Raw genomic sequence first — 14,399 nt, forward strand, 5'->3', positions numbered from 1 at the left:
GTGCTGCTCGTAACCCTTTGCATCCATAGCAGTGTCCTTCCCTTCAGGTGTAAATCTTAGCAAAAAATAATAATATTTAGGTAGTATAAAATTCTTATCAATATTAAAGTTCAACTCAGTAAGAAGTGAATTCATCTCTTGCTGTATCTTCTTGGCATGATCTCGTGTAATCGGTCTTTGGACTGGGAGCATAACATCTTGATTTACATGATTGGCTGAGAGGTCCACATCAGATCATTCTCTAGCGGTGTATTTATTCCAGGATTATATTCTGAACAGGTTGTTGATACACACTTGTGTGCCCATTCAGTGTTGATGCGTGTTTCCCTCTCACCGTAGGTTTAGGTTTCTCCAATTTATTCTCTAGCGTTTGCATGAGATGCGCACGGATGTGTGTGCATGTGCGGCGTGAGTATAATGTGTCATTATACGTACCCTTGGGGTGTGCCACTGTAAGTCTGAGCAAATCATCATTATGTTCGGCGAGTTCAGAAGGCAGAAACCCTTGTTTTCTTTGAGTGGAAGGCAAAGGCCCGTTAGTACAAGGCCCAAATGAGTTTCAACTTTCAACCATGCGGAGGCCTATAGTGCAATCCGTTCCAAGTTCTACTTTGTATTAGAATGCCGAGGGCATGTCAAATTGGTCAGGCCCATGTTCCTTTTCTTTGAAAAAGTTAGGCCCTGAATCTGCGGACCCAATGGCGTCAGAAATCGCAATGAACATCGCTCCGGCTAGAATAGAAAACCAACAAAAATCCAGACGACTGCTTACAATTTACACTCGTAAGAATACATCGAAACAAAGACAATCTACTGGAGTTCGCTTTAACAAAGTATCTCATCTAGTTCTGACACATGTTTACGTACGAGCGTATTATTTCACCTTGCAAGTTTGATTCTCAGGTGTGCCGTATGATGCAGCGACCCAGAGTGTGTGAAGATCGTGCAGAAGGGCCGATCCAGGCAACCATCACCGGCCTTGGATCTCACGCCCTGGATTCTGGCCCCCGGCGCAGTTGCCGTTCGAAAAGATTCTCTAGCCATCCATCAGGGCGGCACAAGATCCGTCGATCGCACGGGCCGCTCGATCGTATGACCCCATGTTGGACGATCAATTCAAACGCGTACAGGTCGGGGGGCGTTGCGCGCGTTTGTGTCCTCCGCTGCACGCGGCGCCTGGCGCATGCCCACTCCTTGGCACGCGGCCGCGTTCTCCTCCTCCCGTAAAGGCGACTTCCTCGCGCGGCTCCGCTTCCCATTCCCTCGTCTCCACGTCGAGACACCCGCGCGTGCAACGAAGCCGGCCGCCGCAAGATCCGACATCGGCCCCCCACCATGAGCGCTGCAGAGGAGGAGAACAGATCCGCCACCGCCGCCGAAGTAGGCAGGGAGGAGGAGAGGAGGGAGCGAGGCGGCGGGCTGGTGTCGGGCCTGGTGGACAAGGCGAAGGGGTTCGTGGCGGAGAAGGTGGCGCAGATTCCCAAGCCTGAGGCGTCGCTGGAGCGCGTCTCCTTCAAGGGCGTCAACCGCGAGTGCATCACGCTCCACAGCCACGTCGACGTTAGCAACCCCTACGCGCACCGCATTCCCATCTGCGAGATCACCTACACCTTCAAGAGCGCCGGCAAGTAAGTGCATATGCCCCACCATGTTTCGTCTCATCGCTCTGTTCTTGTCTTGAATCTTGATGTTATTGCATTGTGTAGAATCAATTTCGTTTCAAAAAGGCACCAAGAAAATAAGTACTCCTTAATCTCACGGATTCATGCCATACATGCACCTGTCTTGATCTTATCCGTAAAAACCTGGCCTCTAGCTAATGCTTGTTCTCGTGTGATTTTCAAGGGTGATAGCATCGGGGACGATGCCTGACCCCGGGTGGATCGCGGCGAGCGGCAATACCAAGCTGGAGCTGCCGGTGAAGGTGCCGTACGACTTCATCGTGTCGCTGATCAAGGACCTGGGCGGGGATTGGGACATCGACTACGTGCTGGAGGTGGGGCTCACCATCGACCTCCCCGTCGTTAGCAGCTTCACCATCCCACTCACCACCGAGGGTGAGATGAAGCTCCCCACCTTCCGGGACCTGTTGTTTTGAATATTTTCGACTTGTTCTTGGTGAACGGATCGATTTATTTATCTATATGTCGTTAGTTTATAGGGAAAGACAATTTTACATGGGTACGTGGACACCGGGTTATCTCGGCCGTCAATCTCTTTTATACGCTATTTATCCTCTTTTATATGCTATTTATTCATATGTTGATTGTTTCATCTATTTTTTTTAATTTTTTACCTACTTTTTATCACGAATTTTAATATAAATAAATAATCTTAATAAATCATGTGGATTCTCTATTAGTATGCATATTTTCAACTCTCTACTCGTATCTTGTTCCGAAAATGAGACAACTCCTCGCCTTTGAACTAGAATCAGCACACAAGCCGTGTGTGCCTTTTTGTCATTTTTGTCACGTCACAGATGAGCAATCATCTGTCCTAGCTTTCTCTCGGATCGGATTCCTGCTTGCCAATAGACTTCACCACACTCTCTCTCATAAAAAAATACTGTCTCCAAGGAATCAACAGAAGCAAGCTCTGTGATGAAGCCAACCATGATGCGATCATCAAGCTTTTGGTAATAATAAAAGCCAAGAGATCGTAAAAGTGATTGATACATCCCGAAATACAGTGGATTTCTTAATATTTTGGCAGATATTTAATATTTTGGATCCTAACTGAAATGCAGAACTTCCATAGGAGTTTTACTGAAATTTCACAAACAATTTAACTCCTGTGGAATTAGAAAAACTAGCAAAATAGCTCACACAAATAGTGTGGCTGACTTCGCTGTAATATTTTGTCATAGTAACATTTGATTAAAAATTAGTCAATTTAACTTTTTAATGAGGTTAGTGTCAGTGGTTACAAAACTCATAAAATTTGAAAAATAGATAAAAATTATGTTGGTGAAAGATAAAATTATTTATGCTTCAAATCTGTACCTGAATCATAGATATACAGTGCTAGTTTAGTTCGTATACATTTTGATCAACTAACAAAATCGTACGTCATATATAGGCAGCTTAACCAAAATCAGATGTAGACTACTTGATGCGATAATCTTTAACTATACGGTGCTTCTTAATATATTATCTTAGTAAGAATTTTGAATTTTTTTAATACGATTAGTTATTGATTAATTGTATTTGACATGAACTATCTATTTAGGTATTATTTTTTATAAAAATTTAATTTTTTTCTAAGACTGTCCGATATGGACCTTTTTTCTATCCTAGCCCCAATTTCAATTATTATTTTATTTTATTTTATTTGGACTCTTTATTTACATATTTTGCTCCCAAAGTTATATAGAAATCGAATGGCTAATTTTCCATAATTTTTAATTCTGAATTTAGCTATTTATTAATTGTATTTGTTATGGACTTTTTGTTTGTAAACTATTTATTAATTGTATTTGATATGGACTCTTTAGTTTAATCTAGATAGTTAGATGTTCATAATAATGAGTAGTCTAGATTTTTTTCTTCTTTTTATATTAACGTGGTAATTTTGTGGTCTGAAAGCGAACATGATGACTCTTTTTTCTCTTAAATAATAATATAATAGATCCTATGTTCGAAACAAGGGTTTAGGAGCTTTGGTAATCCAAAGATGTTCATGTTCTCGTTTGGGTATGTAGTTGCACAATTTTTGTTTCTACGGAACAAACAGATCAGATGGAATGAAATATCTCCATAGTGGCACCCAGAGATCTAAATCAAATAACCATTCCATCGAATTCAATAACCGAAAATCAAATATCTCCGTAGTGGCGCTCACACTTTTAAAAGCACGGACTCAATATTGAGATGTTGTGTATCGTAGCTCAAGTTAGCTCCTAGCTTTTGGACCGGAACCAGAGCTAACCAACCAAACACACAAGCCCAGAAGATGGGCTCCAAAGAAGCCAAGGCACGAGAGGCAGGTGTTTAAAATGGAGAGCTAAATGTCCATATCTTGCCATAAAAAAATATAAACATTAAATACAGTAATATCAAATACAAATTCAAGTTATAAAGACGTGTATATGTCATGAATACATTAGAAGACATACATAGTTTGATTTTAGATATGATTTTAAAAAAAGATATTATTTACTAATTTTTCTCTTAATTTTTTTTATTAGTAAAACAAATCATATATCAATAGTGATAACGAGTTGAAAAGGATAGAGGACGAGAGTAGATAATAAAAAGTGTAAAATATTCAAAATTTAAATTTTTTTATTAGATGGGAGAAGAGTAGAGAGAAAATGTAATGTAAGAAACAACTCGAGTTTTATAGGTTAGAGATATAAGATATACATAGAGTTTGAATTTCTTCTCCTTATTTTCCTTATTTTCCTACAAAAGAGGCCGAACTGATAGGGTTATCTTTAGAGCTCAATTCCTCACCCTAAACGGCTAGAGCCAACCCAAGCCTCGTCAACTACCAGCGTGCAGTATATGATTATTATCCGAACTACGGTAATAAGCTTTTACGCCGATCTGAACAATTTTTATTACTCGCAAGCACAAGCACAGGAGTAAAAGGAAAAAGCACCGTACGAAGCACAAAAGCCTCGTAGTGTATTAACCTTACCGCATTCGAATCTCCATTTCCTTCAAGCGCACATGCCTAATGCTAGCGAGGTCCGCTGCTGCTCACTAAAGAAAAAGAAAAGCCAGGGACGTGATTTGCCGTTCCCTGACCACGATTCCAAGCAACACCGTCAGATCCAGCATCACCTGAACACCCCCCTCCACCACCACCACAAATCCGCAACTTGCAAAGTCTACCAACAATCGGATGAAATTATTAAGTTCATTCGGGTTAGTCATATACTCGAATCGGTGCTCGTATTTTTTTAAAATTATTAAATTATGAGAGGAATATTACATGTTCAATGGTTAAAGTATGTGTTAGGTATGTTGAAGTGTGAGTGTAATATGCATAATATATGTGTATAGATATGTATGTGCGTCTAATTTGTACTTTTAAAAATAACACATTAATAATAATCAATCAATCGATGAGCCACTTACGAACCTTCCTACTTCCCGATAACAAAATAAAAAGATCACGACAACTTAGACCCACACGAAGGGGCAAAAGGACAAGAGAAAAAAAAGTAACAGCAAAAATCTGTAGAGCATCCTCGTCAATTATCCCTAAGCATGGTAACGGATCGAGTCGGAGTCGGATGGAATGAAACCACGCACGACTCAAAACCCAACATACAAATGGGTTAAATTTGGGACCCGCACCCGTCGGATGCTCATCGGGTCGCGGGTGCCTCGCCACTACCGTTGCGCTGGAGGCTGGCCAAATGGGGAGATCAAAGAGGTGTGGTGGCGCCAGAGGCTGGCCGGACGATGGGGAGGCAGGCGCCGGGGCTACCGGGTGGCTCATATGAGGCGAGGCCACGGCGGGGAATGGCAGTGACCAAGCGAAAAGGGTAGTCGGTTAATTTGAGGGGCGGTGGGGAGGGGCCGACGGTGGGGCAACTACTGGGAGGGAAGGGCCAAGGCCACAGGGCCAGCGAGGAGGTTAGGGCTTGACATCGGGCAGGCAGACGAGATGTGGCTAGGGACTAGGGTGTCGACGAGGTAGGACCGAGCAAGGAGGACAACCGACAAGAGAAAAATGACCATTCTTAGCGGATGGGGAGGCCCGAGTTGCTGCCGATAGAAATGGAGGCGTGACCGCAAATCCGATGACCCAATAAACCCCCATGACTGAGAGTTAAAACCTGAGTCTGACATGATCCGGTTCAGAGACCCGACTCCATACACGTATGAATAAAAAATGAAATCCAAACCTAGAACCGTCGGATATAAAACCCACGGTACCAGATCGATAGGTCCAATTGTCATCCATAATTATCCGAGCATGTTGCAGTTAATCGCATGGAACACTCTAGAAACTGCACCCCCCCCCCCCCCACCACCACCAGCGTTAACCCCATCCATTTGCCCACCTAAGACCTCGATTATTCTGTTCGCTCTCCAAGTCTTTGTCTGGTCGCCTACGACCTTGCCCCCGCAGCCGCCACAAGCCGGAGGGGGTTCCATGGCCGCCGCGTCGGATCTGGAGAGCAAGGCCAAGGGGGCCTTCGTCGACGACGACTTCGAGCTCGCCACCGAGCTCTACACGCAGGCCATCGACGCCGGGCCCGCCACCGCCGACCTCTACGCCGACCGGGCCCAGGCCCACATCAAGCTCGGCAACTACACTGGTGCGTGCGTGCTCCCCTGCCTTATCCTCTCCTCCGCTCCCGCTCCCCCTGTGTGGCTCGATCCGCGTGCTTATGCGGTGCCGTGTGGGGATGTAGTGATTCCGCGTGTGAATGACGATGGTATCGCGAGGGGTCGAGATGTCGGCGTGCGGTTTTAGGCGTAGCAGGTGAGTTCAATTCGCGGCTGCTTTTTGCGTTGCGTGGGGCGAACTCGTGCGGTCCTGTGGGTAGGGTTTGGGAGGTCAACATGTGGTTGAGGTCTGAATATGCTTTGCTTTGTCCTTGTTGGGACGAGCGCCGTGTGATTCAAACTTCAAAGAAGATCTCATATGGTGGGGATTACTGAGATGGCTGAATTGAGTTTGATTAGTGAGAGCTGATTTCGTTATTGGTTGGTGTATGGACTATGGAGACGACACAGATATAAAATGGTTGAGCCGTCTCGAGACATGTGCTGTCTGTGACGTGTTTTAGGATGTAGCATAATGACTTGTGTGTTTTAAGTTTATATCCCTACTCGTTGAGATGCTATGCCTGTTTTCTGTTCATCTCTCTGTGGATTTCAGTCGAAATGTGTGCAGACATGTCATAGAGTAGTGCGATTGATTGGATGGCTTGGTGTATGCTATGTGTTCTGATTGATGGTTGATGAGATTCTGCGGCTGCTTTTCTGTTCCTTGCTTGGGGGCTTTCAGCAGCATGCTGATAAAGGAGTGATGCTAAATTGGGTGGTTGGAATGGTTTAGATTGCATTAGTCACTTGAAGGTCTTGCTGCTTATGTCTGAATCAGTAGGAACGAAAAGAAGTAACTGCATGGTGCTTCACACATTGTAATGTGTAGGTTTGCAATAAGAAATAGTACTTAAAGTTTGACTCATACAGTGTCCTACACAGATATCACAATATTTGGGGTTGCCCTGTGACATCAAGGATGCATTTGTCGCCTTCCGGAAGTGCAACCATTTGTTTGGAGTATGGTATTGTTGCAATGAAGTGTGCTTTAGTTGTTTGTTTTCCTCTAGGAATTTGGGCGACAAAAGTAGTTATAGGTATGTGTTCACCTGTTTGGTAGGACAATCTGTAACAAATAACGTGCATGCTGATGCTGCTAGTCAAAGTTCTCCTTTGTTTATGCCCTGATGCATTTTTTATAACGGGTTTGACTACCTAACAGCCTAACACTCATATGAACCTAACTTTCTAACTAACTAGAGAGCACGACTTCATTTCCCTAGAAAAGCCCCTTGTAAGTACCTAAGTTATCATTCGTAAATAATGTATATTGCATGACGATGCGACCTCTACAAGCTCAATACTCTTTTTAGTAATAAGCTATGTTTCCCTCATTAAGCATCAATGTGTTGCCTGTTTCATTTTAAAAATGAAAAATGTAGGGCACTAAATGCATATTAATTTGGCTTGCAGAGGCTGTAGCGGATGCCAGCAAAGCAATTGAACTGGACCCTACAATGCACAAAGCTTACCTCCGGAAAGGGTTGGTGACACTATTATATTCTTTATTTCCTAATATTATACGTGAGAACAAATTCCCATAGTCTTTTCTATTGCATTTTCATCTATGTAATAAGTAATGTCGGGTTTACAGTGCTGCGTGCATCAAGCTTGAAGAATACCAAACTGCAAAGGCTGCTCTTGAATTGGGCTCTTCCTATGCATCTGGCGACTCAAGGTTTACTCGTTTGTTGAAGGAATGTGAGGAACGCATTGCTGGTGAGCAATTAGTAACTCAGTTTTTATTTGACTTACACATTGCAGTCTAGACAATATTTTTCACTTCGACATGCCTGTGATGCACACCGTTATCTGTGACTACATATCCCTTTTGTCACACTTACTGTGTTTGTCTGAGAAATGTTTACTGCCTTGTAAAGTGAAGAATAAAAGATATTCCAATCATCTCATACTCTCTCTACTGTTATTGGGTTTATGTGTTCAGAGGAGGCTAGCCAGGTGCCAGTGAAGAAGGTTGAGGCTGCTCCAGCTGCTCCTTCTGTGGCTGCTACTGTTGAGGACAAGGAGGATGGTGGAATTATGGAGAATGCACAATCTATGGTAGAAGCTCCAAGCAAGCCTAAATACAGGTAATTAGGGAACAATTCCTTCAATACTGCTCCCTTCAAGAGAAAGAGAAAGATGCTTCTCCCCAAAATTTGTATTCACGTCAAGCAGTAGTGGCCTACTTTGCTAATATATTTTCTGGTAATGCACTCTGTATTGCAGGCATGACTTCTATAACAGTCCCACAGAAGTTGTACTGACAATATTTGCTAAGGGTGTCCCTGCTGACAGTGTAGTTGTTGATTTTGGTGAACAGATGGTATGCCCCCCTTACCTTATTATTGTAATTCTCTTGTGGTTGCTAGTTGATTGTATGCGCTAATCTAGCATCCCATTTTAGTTAAGTGTATCCATTGAAGTCCCTGGTGAAGAAACGTACCATTTGCAGCCCCGTCTGTTCTCTAAGGTACCCACTCTCCTTACTACTTGGATATTGCTTTTCTTATGTATTACAAAAGCGTGTTTTGAAATGACCTTTCGCTTCAATAATATATATACTTGTTATTTTTTAGAACCTACAACTGGCACCTTACCCTCAAGGCAAGGGTCTCAAAGCATATAGGATACATAGTATATATTATTAGTTACGGCTGCTCCAAGAAGAATTTATGTAGGGAGCTTTTAACGGTTGGATTTTGATTTTAAAGTGGAACTTCTTTGCTTTTGTCCATTGTATAAATGGGTTCTAGGCAGGGAGAGGGAAAAAGGGTGTTCAGCAAATTGACCTGTGGACCGATATATCATGCATATAAGCACCTATTTTCTTTTGTCCATTTGTATAAGTACATGCAATGGTACTCAGAACATGATGTTGCCTTGTTTTGTTTGGACATATGTACTTAAAAAGTTGTGCTGAGATATGGACAGTGGGTATATTTTTCCATGTTAAATTTGGCCACTTGAATTTGTGATTTATCTGAAGTGCTAAACTAAGACGTTAATTTCTCCTTTGCAGATTTAAGTTTATTTCATGTTCTCTATTTTTATCGTTGTGTTTGTTTTGGATGCTATTGTTATTTCGATAAGTAAATAGATTATAACATAGATATATGCATTGCAAAAATTGTGTCAACAACCTATATCTCAGGCTCTATTTATATCTGTTGACTTGTTTTAGCTTGTTGCCTTAGGTACAATTAACACATATTGTCAGATCTATTTTTTAAGAGTTTTTGGAATAATGTTGCACTTTTCTTATCTCTTTCTCAGAGGGAATGATTTTCAAACAAAAAAAAATACTGCAGTCATTTTCTTTTCATGTTGACATGGGTGCCTGGTGCATTGAAATTCTGCAAAACACTATTTCTGGAAGCCAATTTTATTCTGAGAGCATTTGTTTGTAGTTAACCGGGTAGCTTATTAAATATCCTTCATCTGTGTGTTGCTAATTATTTTTTGATTGTTGAAAATCAGGTTATCCCAGAGAAGTGCAAATATCATGTCTTATCCACAAAGGTTGAAATACGTCTTGCAAAAGCTGAGCAGGTGCATTGGACGACTCTTGACTACAGTGGCAAACCAAAGGCCCTTCCACAAAAGATAAATATGCCAAGTAATTCCTCAAACAGATAAAGCAATTGAATTGGATCATGTCCTTGTTCCGGCCTATGGAAGTTGCAATGATGTTAGCATAACTTGTAATAGTGTCAACCAGCCGTATTGTTCTTGTAGTTGTGTGGTAATGTTGATGTATAGAAACTATGTGTTGTGTTACCGTCATTTTGGTTTGCTTAGTAAGAATTTGGTTATTCAAATGACTTAAACTAAGGGTATCGAGTTTAAATTCAAGGGAGTAGGGTGCTGACTGCTGAGTGTATGCACGTCTCTCCTTACCATATTGCTTTGGCACAGACACTAGCTACTTTTATAGTGTTTCATGGTATAGGAATGGTTGCTGAGTAAGCTTAAGCTAGTGTGAACTCTGTACATGGTCGATGATTTGAGATTGACAGCCTTCTGCAGATGTCGGCCCTTTAGTGATCTGGATTATTTTTGTATCGAACTCTGGCATTTGTTACTGATACATTTTATTTGTATATATGTTTTGCAGCTGCATCAGCCCCTAGACCCTCGTATCCGTCTTCAAAGTCGAAAAAGGACTGGGATAAACTGGAAGCTGAAGTCAAAAAGGAGGTTTGAGCACGGCTCACAATTATACATCAATTTTTAGTGATGCCATTAAAGTTTCTTAATTATGACTGGGGTGGCATGATTTTGTGTCTATCAGGAGAAGGACGAAAAACTTGATGGTGATGCTGCATTGAACAAATTCTTCCGTGATATTTACAAGGATGCTGATGAAGATATGAGGAGGGCTATGACGAAGTCATTCGTACGTGATCATTAACCCCATTAATGCTTGATTTGGAACTGAATACTCTAGGTTCACATAACTGGTAAAATAGTGCCTGTACTGACATACCCGTTGGCTGGGATTGTTCCTGCAGCTTGAATCAAATGGCACAGTTCTCTCGACTAACTGGAAAGATGTTGGCGCAAAGAAGGTTGAAGGGAGCCCTCCTGATGGAATGGAACTTAAGAAGTGGGAATACTAGGCTTCGGACCATCTCTATGCTCTGTAAATCCGGGTCGCTGAGTCATCGATTGGTTGCAAACTTGCACATCATTGTCAGTTGGATTCTTTTTGGTCGTGCTCTTCGTGAAGTTTCTACATCTGTCTGTATAACGGTCTAGCTTGTCTGAGTACAATTTTTCTTAGCTTTTGCATGACACAACTGAATTTAAAGCATGCTATCTGTACCTCTTGTTTCAAGTGCAAAACGTCTGTGGTAACTGCTACTGCAAACTATCATCTATGAATTGACGTGATTACGACCCGAAGCATGAAGGTAATTCGAATTTTGTTTTGAACTTGTTTTCTCTCGTAAGGAACTTTGTACGGGATGGATAATTAGATAGACTAAGCTAGAGCATATGGCATATGTGTTGGCGCTTAGTTTCAGGTTTTGGTCAGGTCCACGTGCTCGGCTAGGTACGGTCAGGTCCACGTGAATTACAGGAGTACAAAAATCAATGCGCAACGCCTTCTCAGAGATTACGCAAGTGCACATATGCATATGGAAATTTCAGCATTTGGTTTTGGGGATCCTGTCAGAAACACACACACAAAAGAGGCCTATACATCTATTCTCTTGGTGTCAGTATCTCTGTCGCAATTGATGGTTCTGAAATTACAGCGACCACCTCCAGCTAGAGCGAGAGCCGCCGTCCCAGCACGCCGTCCTCCTCGGTCACATGATCAAAATCGAAGTCGAAGTCGTCGTCCACGGGCGCCAAGAGCTCGTCCAGCTCCATCCTGGCCGGCCAGAACTCGTTGTCGTCGTCGGCCGCGGCAGCAGTCTCCTCGGCGCCCCACTCCGCGGCCATCGGCGCTGTCGACGCCTCGCTGTTGTCGACGTCGCACCTCGCCTTCTCGTTGGCTCTGTCGTCGACAGCAGCAGGGCCCCCCTCGTGGCTCCTGGACGACAACGCCGGGTGGTCCTCGGCGGCGGCGGAGGACGACTTGTTGTGGCGCGTGGTGCCGGCGAGCGCGTTGAGCTGCGTGGGCGCGGGGTGGCAGTGTTCGGCCATGTACGTGACGATGAGCACCCCAGGCTTGGCCGGGCTGCGCTCCACCAGCTTCCGCGCCATGCACCCCTTCATGCTGCTGCACTTGTAGTACCCCCTGCGCGGGCAGTCAGAGAGAGATCCCCAACAAGGCGTCAGTTGAGCATGCAGGTCAGCGGTCGATCACAAGGTCACCTGCGGCGAGCACGCACGCACGCAGTACTACCGCTCGTACATGTACTACAATGGTATTGTCTTGTAGTACTATAAATGTACACGTGACGTACAGCGCGACCCAATTGGCAAGCCGTTCGACTGTCGCGGCAAGCTCGAGCTCCTAACACTAGGTCAACTCACTAGGTCAACCCTCAACTGCAGCATCTTCCATTTCAGAAAATAAAATTGGTCAAGTAGCATTTATCTAGCACAAGTTTGCAATTACGTTTACAGGAGCAGTGGATTGATGAACAGGTTTCTGGGATCTCATCCTACCAAGTTGAGTGCTCTCTGTAGTCAACTGTGATAACTGATAAGGCTGTTTGTTTGTTACGGGTAGCGTAGCGCCGAGCTGGTGGTGACTGAGTGCAACGCGTGGAAAAGGGAGGCGAGGTCAAAGGTAGTTACCGCGGATAAGGCGAGCCCTTGATGGGCTTTTGGCCGTACTTGCGCCACGCCCACGGGTCGGACGACGACGCGCCGCCGTCGGCCACGGGCATCTCGCGCACCACCTTCTTCAGCTGGCTCTTCTTGCTGCTCAACCATGGAGAATGGAAAAAGAAAAATACAGGAAGCTATATCACTCCTTTCTTCTCCACCCGAATCATGCACACAAATTAAGTCATTTCGAAAAGAATCTTGCACTTAATTCCTGTCGGCATCTATATGACAGTACGAGCTAATTGAAACGATGGAGTGCAGTAGTGCACAAACTTGGTTCGGTACCTTCTTTTAGGCCGCGGGGTGCGCGCACCCGGCTTCCGTCCGGGCGGCACCGCCCTCGGCTGCATCCCGGACGCGGCCGCCGCCGGGAAGGAGATCATCACCTCGCGGCTGTCGTCCCCCGCCCGCGCCGGCGCCGGCGCCGGCGCCCGCGACGACGTCGTGGGCGGCAGCAAGAACGGCTTGCGATCCAAATCCAGGTACTCCAGGTCGTACAGCAGCGATGCGTCCGTGGCCATCCGCGACGCGTCCGTGGCCATCCCCGCCGCGGGCGCCAGCCGCGCCGGTCCCCGGTCGGCCACCTGCGCACATGACGGTGCAGCACGCTCCAGCTGCTCGCCCGGCGGTGTCGGCGCCGGCGCCGTCTCCGGAGCCCCCGCTCCCGCTTGCCGCGCCGCAGCGTAGCGATCACCGGCGTGGGGGTGGGAGAAGCTGCAGCTCCTGACGACGGCCTGCAGGTCCCAATCGTTGAAGTTCTCCATGAGCAGCAGCTGGCCGCGCATGAACGCTTTTGAGCCTTTGACGAGGCGAGGAGGAGGGACGTGTGCTGCTCGTCTGGGGAGGAGGATGGGGGGGAGTTGACCTTTCGCACAAGCAGAACCCGGCCCCGCGCGCGGGCACCGCATATATACGCGTACGGCGTACGCATGTACCGAGACGCGTAGGCTGGGAGCATTCAGAGAGGTGGCATGACGCAGCGCGCAGGGGCAATGGCTCGCGAACCTGATCGCTGTGATGTCAACGGCAGGTGGTGGGCACGGCGGCTGGGCGGCGGCAACAGCAGCAGGGGATAAAAGATTGCGCCCGGATGCACTGATCACGCACACCTAGATGTGCACATTGTCTATGGCAAGTACTAGCTCGGTGCTGGCCCTTGGAAGGGGATGCTCCGCTGCTATTCGAAAGGCACCGCTGCCCCCGCCCCCGCCCCCGCCCCCGCCCCCACCCACCCCAACGTCACGTCGTCGTTGTCCCTCGGTAGGCTTTCCTATTGTTCTCCTTGACTTTGCTCCAAACATCAAAAGGGAGGAGTCTGAGAAAGGGAGCTGGAATCTTCGAACCTTCTCGCGTCATAAAGGCTACACCTACATGCTGCGGCGTTGGAATAAACCGCGCACCATGCTTTATTTACAGTTGTTACTTTCTTATTCAACTTCCTATTATTGGTTGCGCTTGACTTGGTACTTGAGTCCGTCAGGCGTCAGTTGTTATTTGTCTCCTCGATCTGACTCTCTGCAAATGTCAAAGGCCGGAGAGAGAAAGACAACCGTATACTAGTAGTACTCTCCTCTCCTACGTGATCTTCGCGTGGCGCGGAGGTGAGTGGCAAAGTGCGGGGGGGGGGGGGGGGGGAGTGCGGCGCTTTTGGCCGCGAAAACGACGCGAGGGGATCGGAGGGGGGGAGCCCGTGCGTGTGCTCGGTCGCGCGCGCCGGCCGGCCGCTAGCTGTCGCTGCCGTGACCGGCCGCCCAGTGCGCGCGGGGCTGGGACCCGGTCCGGCGGCCGCGTGCCTCCTCCGCTCTCGCATTTTCT

The 14,399-nt window shown here is 46.0% G+C and overlaps 3 protein-coding genes across 3 annotated transcripts; 2 read left to right on the forward strand and 1 right to left on the reverse strand.

Moving 5' to 3' along the window:
- Positions 1 to 1,204: 1,204 nt before the first annotated feature.
- Positions 1,205 to 2,157, forward strand: LOC133909987 (late embryogenesis abundant protein Lea14-A-like). The gene is made up of 2 exons (XM_062352509.1): positions 1,205 to 1,628; positions 1,846 to 2,157. Exons 1-2 carry the CDS (start codon positions 1,336 to 1,338, stop codon positions 2,096 to 2,098), a joined length of 546 nt encoding a protein of 181 aa, XP_062208493.1. The 5' UTR covers positions 1,205 to 1,335; the 3' UTR covers positions 2,099 to 2,157.
- A 3,841-nt stretch (positions 2,158 to 5,998) lies between these two features.
- LOC133908131 (protein SGT1 homolog) lies at positions 5,999 to 11,201 on the forward strand. The gene is made up of 10 exons (XM_062350233.1): positions 5,999 to 6,280; positions 7,707 to 7,776; positions 7,888 to 8,012; positions 8,239 to 8,383; positions 8,523 to 8,619; positions 8,701 to 8,766; positions 9,774 to 9,912; positions 10,411 to 10,493; positions 10,588 to 10,692; positions 10,808 to 11,201. The coding sequence occupies exons 1-10, from the start codon at positions 6,115 to 6,117 to the stop codon at positions 10,913 to 10,915; spliced, it is 1,104 nt and encodes a 367-aa protein (XP_062206217.1). The 5' UTR covers positions 5,999 to 6,114; the 3' UTR covers positions 10,916 to 11,201.
- Positions 11,202 to 11,392: 191 nt separating this feature from the next.
- On the reverse strand, positions 11,393 to 13,734 carry LOC133908115 (probable WRKY transcription factor 27). The gene is made up of 3 exons (XM_062350231.1): positions 12,870 to 13,734; positions 12,552 to 12,677; positions 11,393 to 12,045 (listed from the first exon to the last, which is right to left on the reverse strand). The coding sequence occupies exons 1-3, from the start codon at positions 13,490 to 13,492 to the stop codon at positions 11,571 to 11,573; spliced, it is 1,224 nt and encodes a 407-aa protein (XP_062206215.1). The 5' UTR covers positions 13,493 to 13,734; the 3' UTR covers positions 11,393 to 11,570.
- Between the last annotated feature and the right edge of the window lie 665 nt (positions 13,735 to 14,399).

Source organism: Phragmites australis, chromosome 2 (assembly GCF_958298935.1).
Source record: "Phragmites australis chromosome 2, lpPhrAust1.1, whole genome shotgun sequence".
Taxonomy (NCBI): Eukaryota; Viridiplantae; Streptophyta; class Magnoliopsida; order Poales; family Poaceae; genus Phragmites; species Phragmites australis.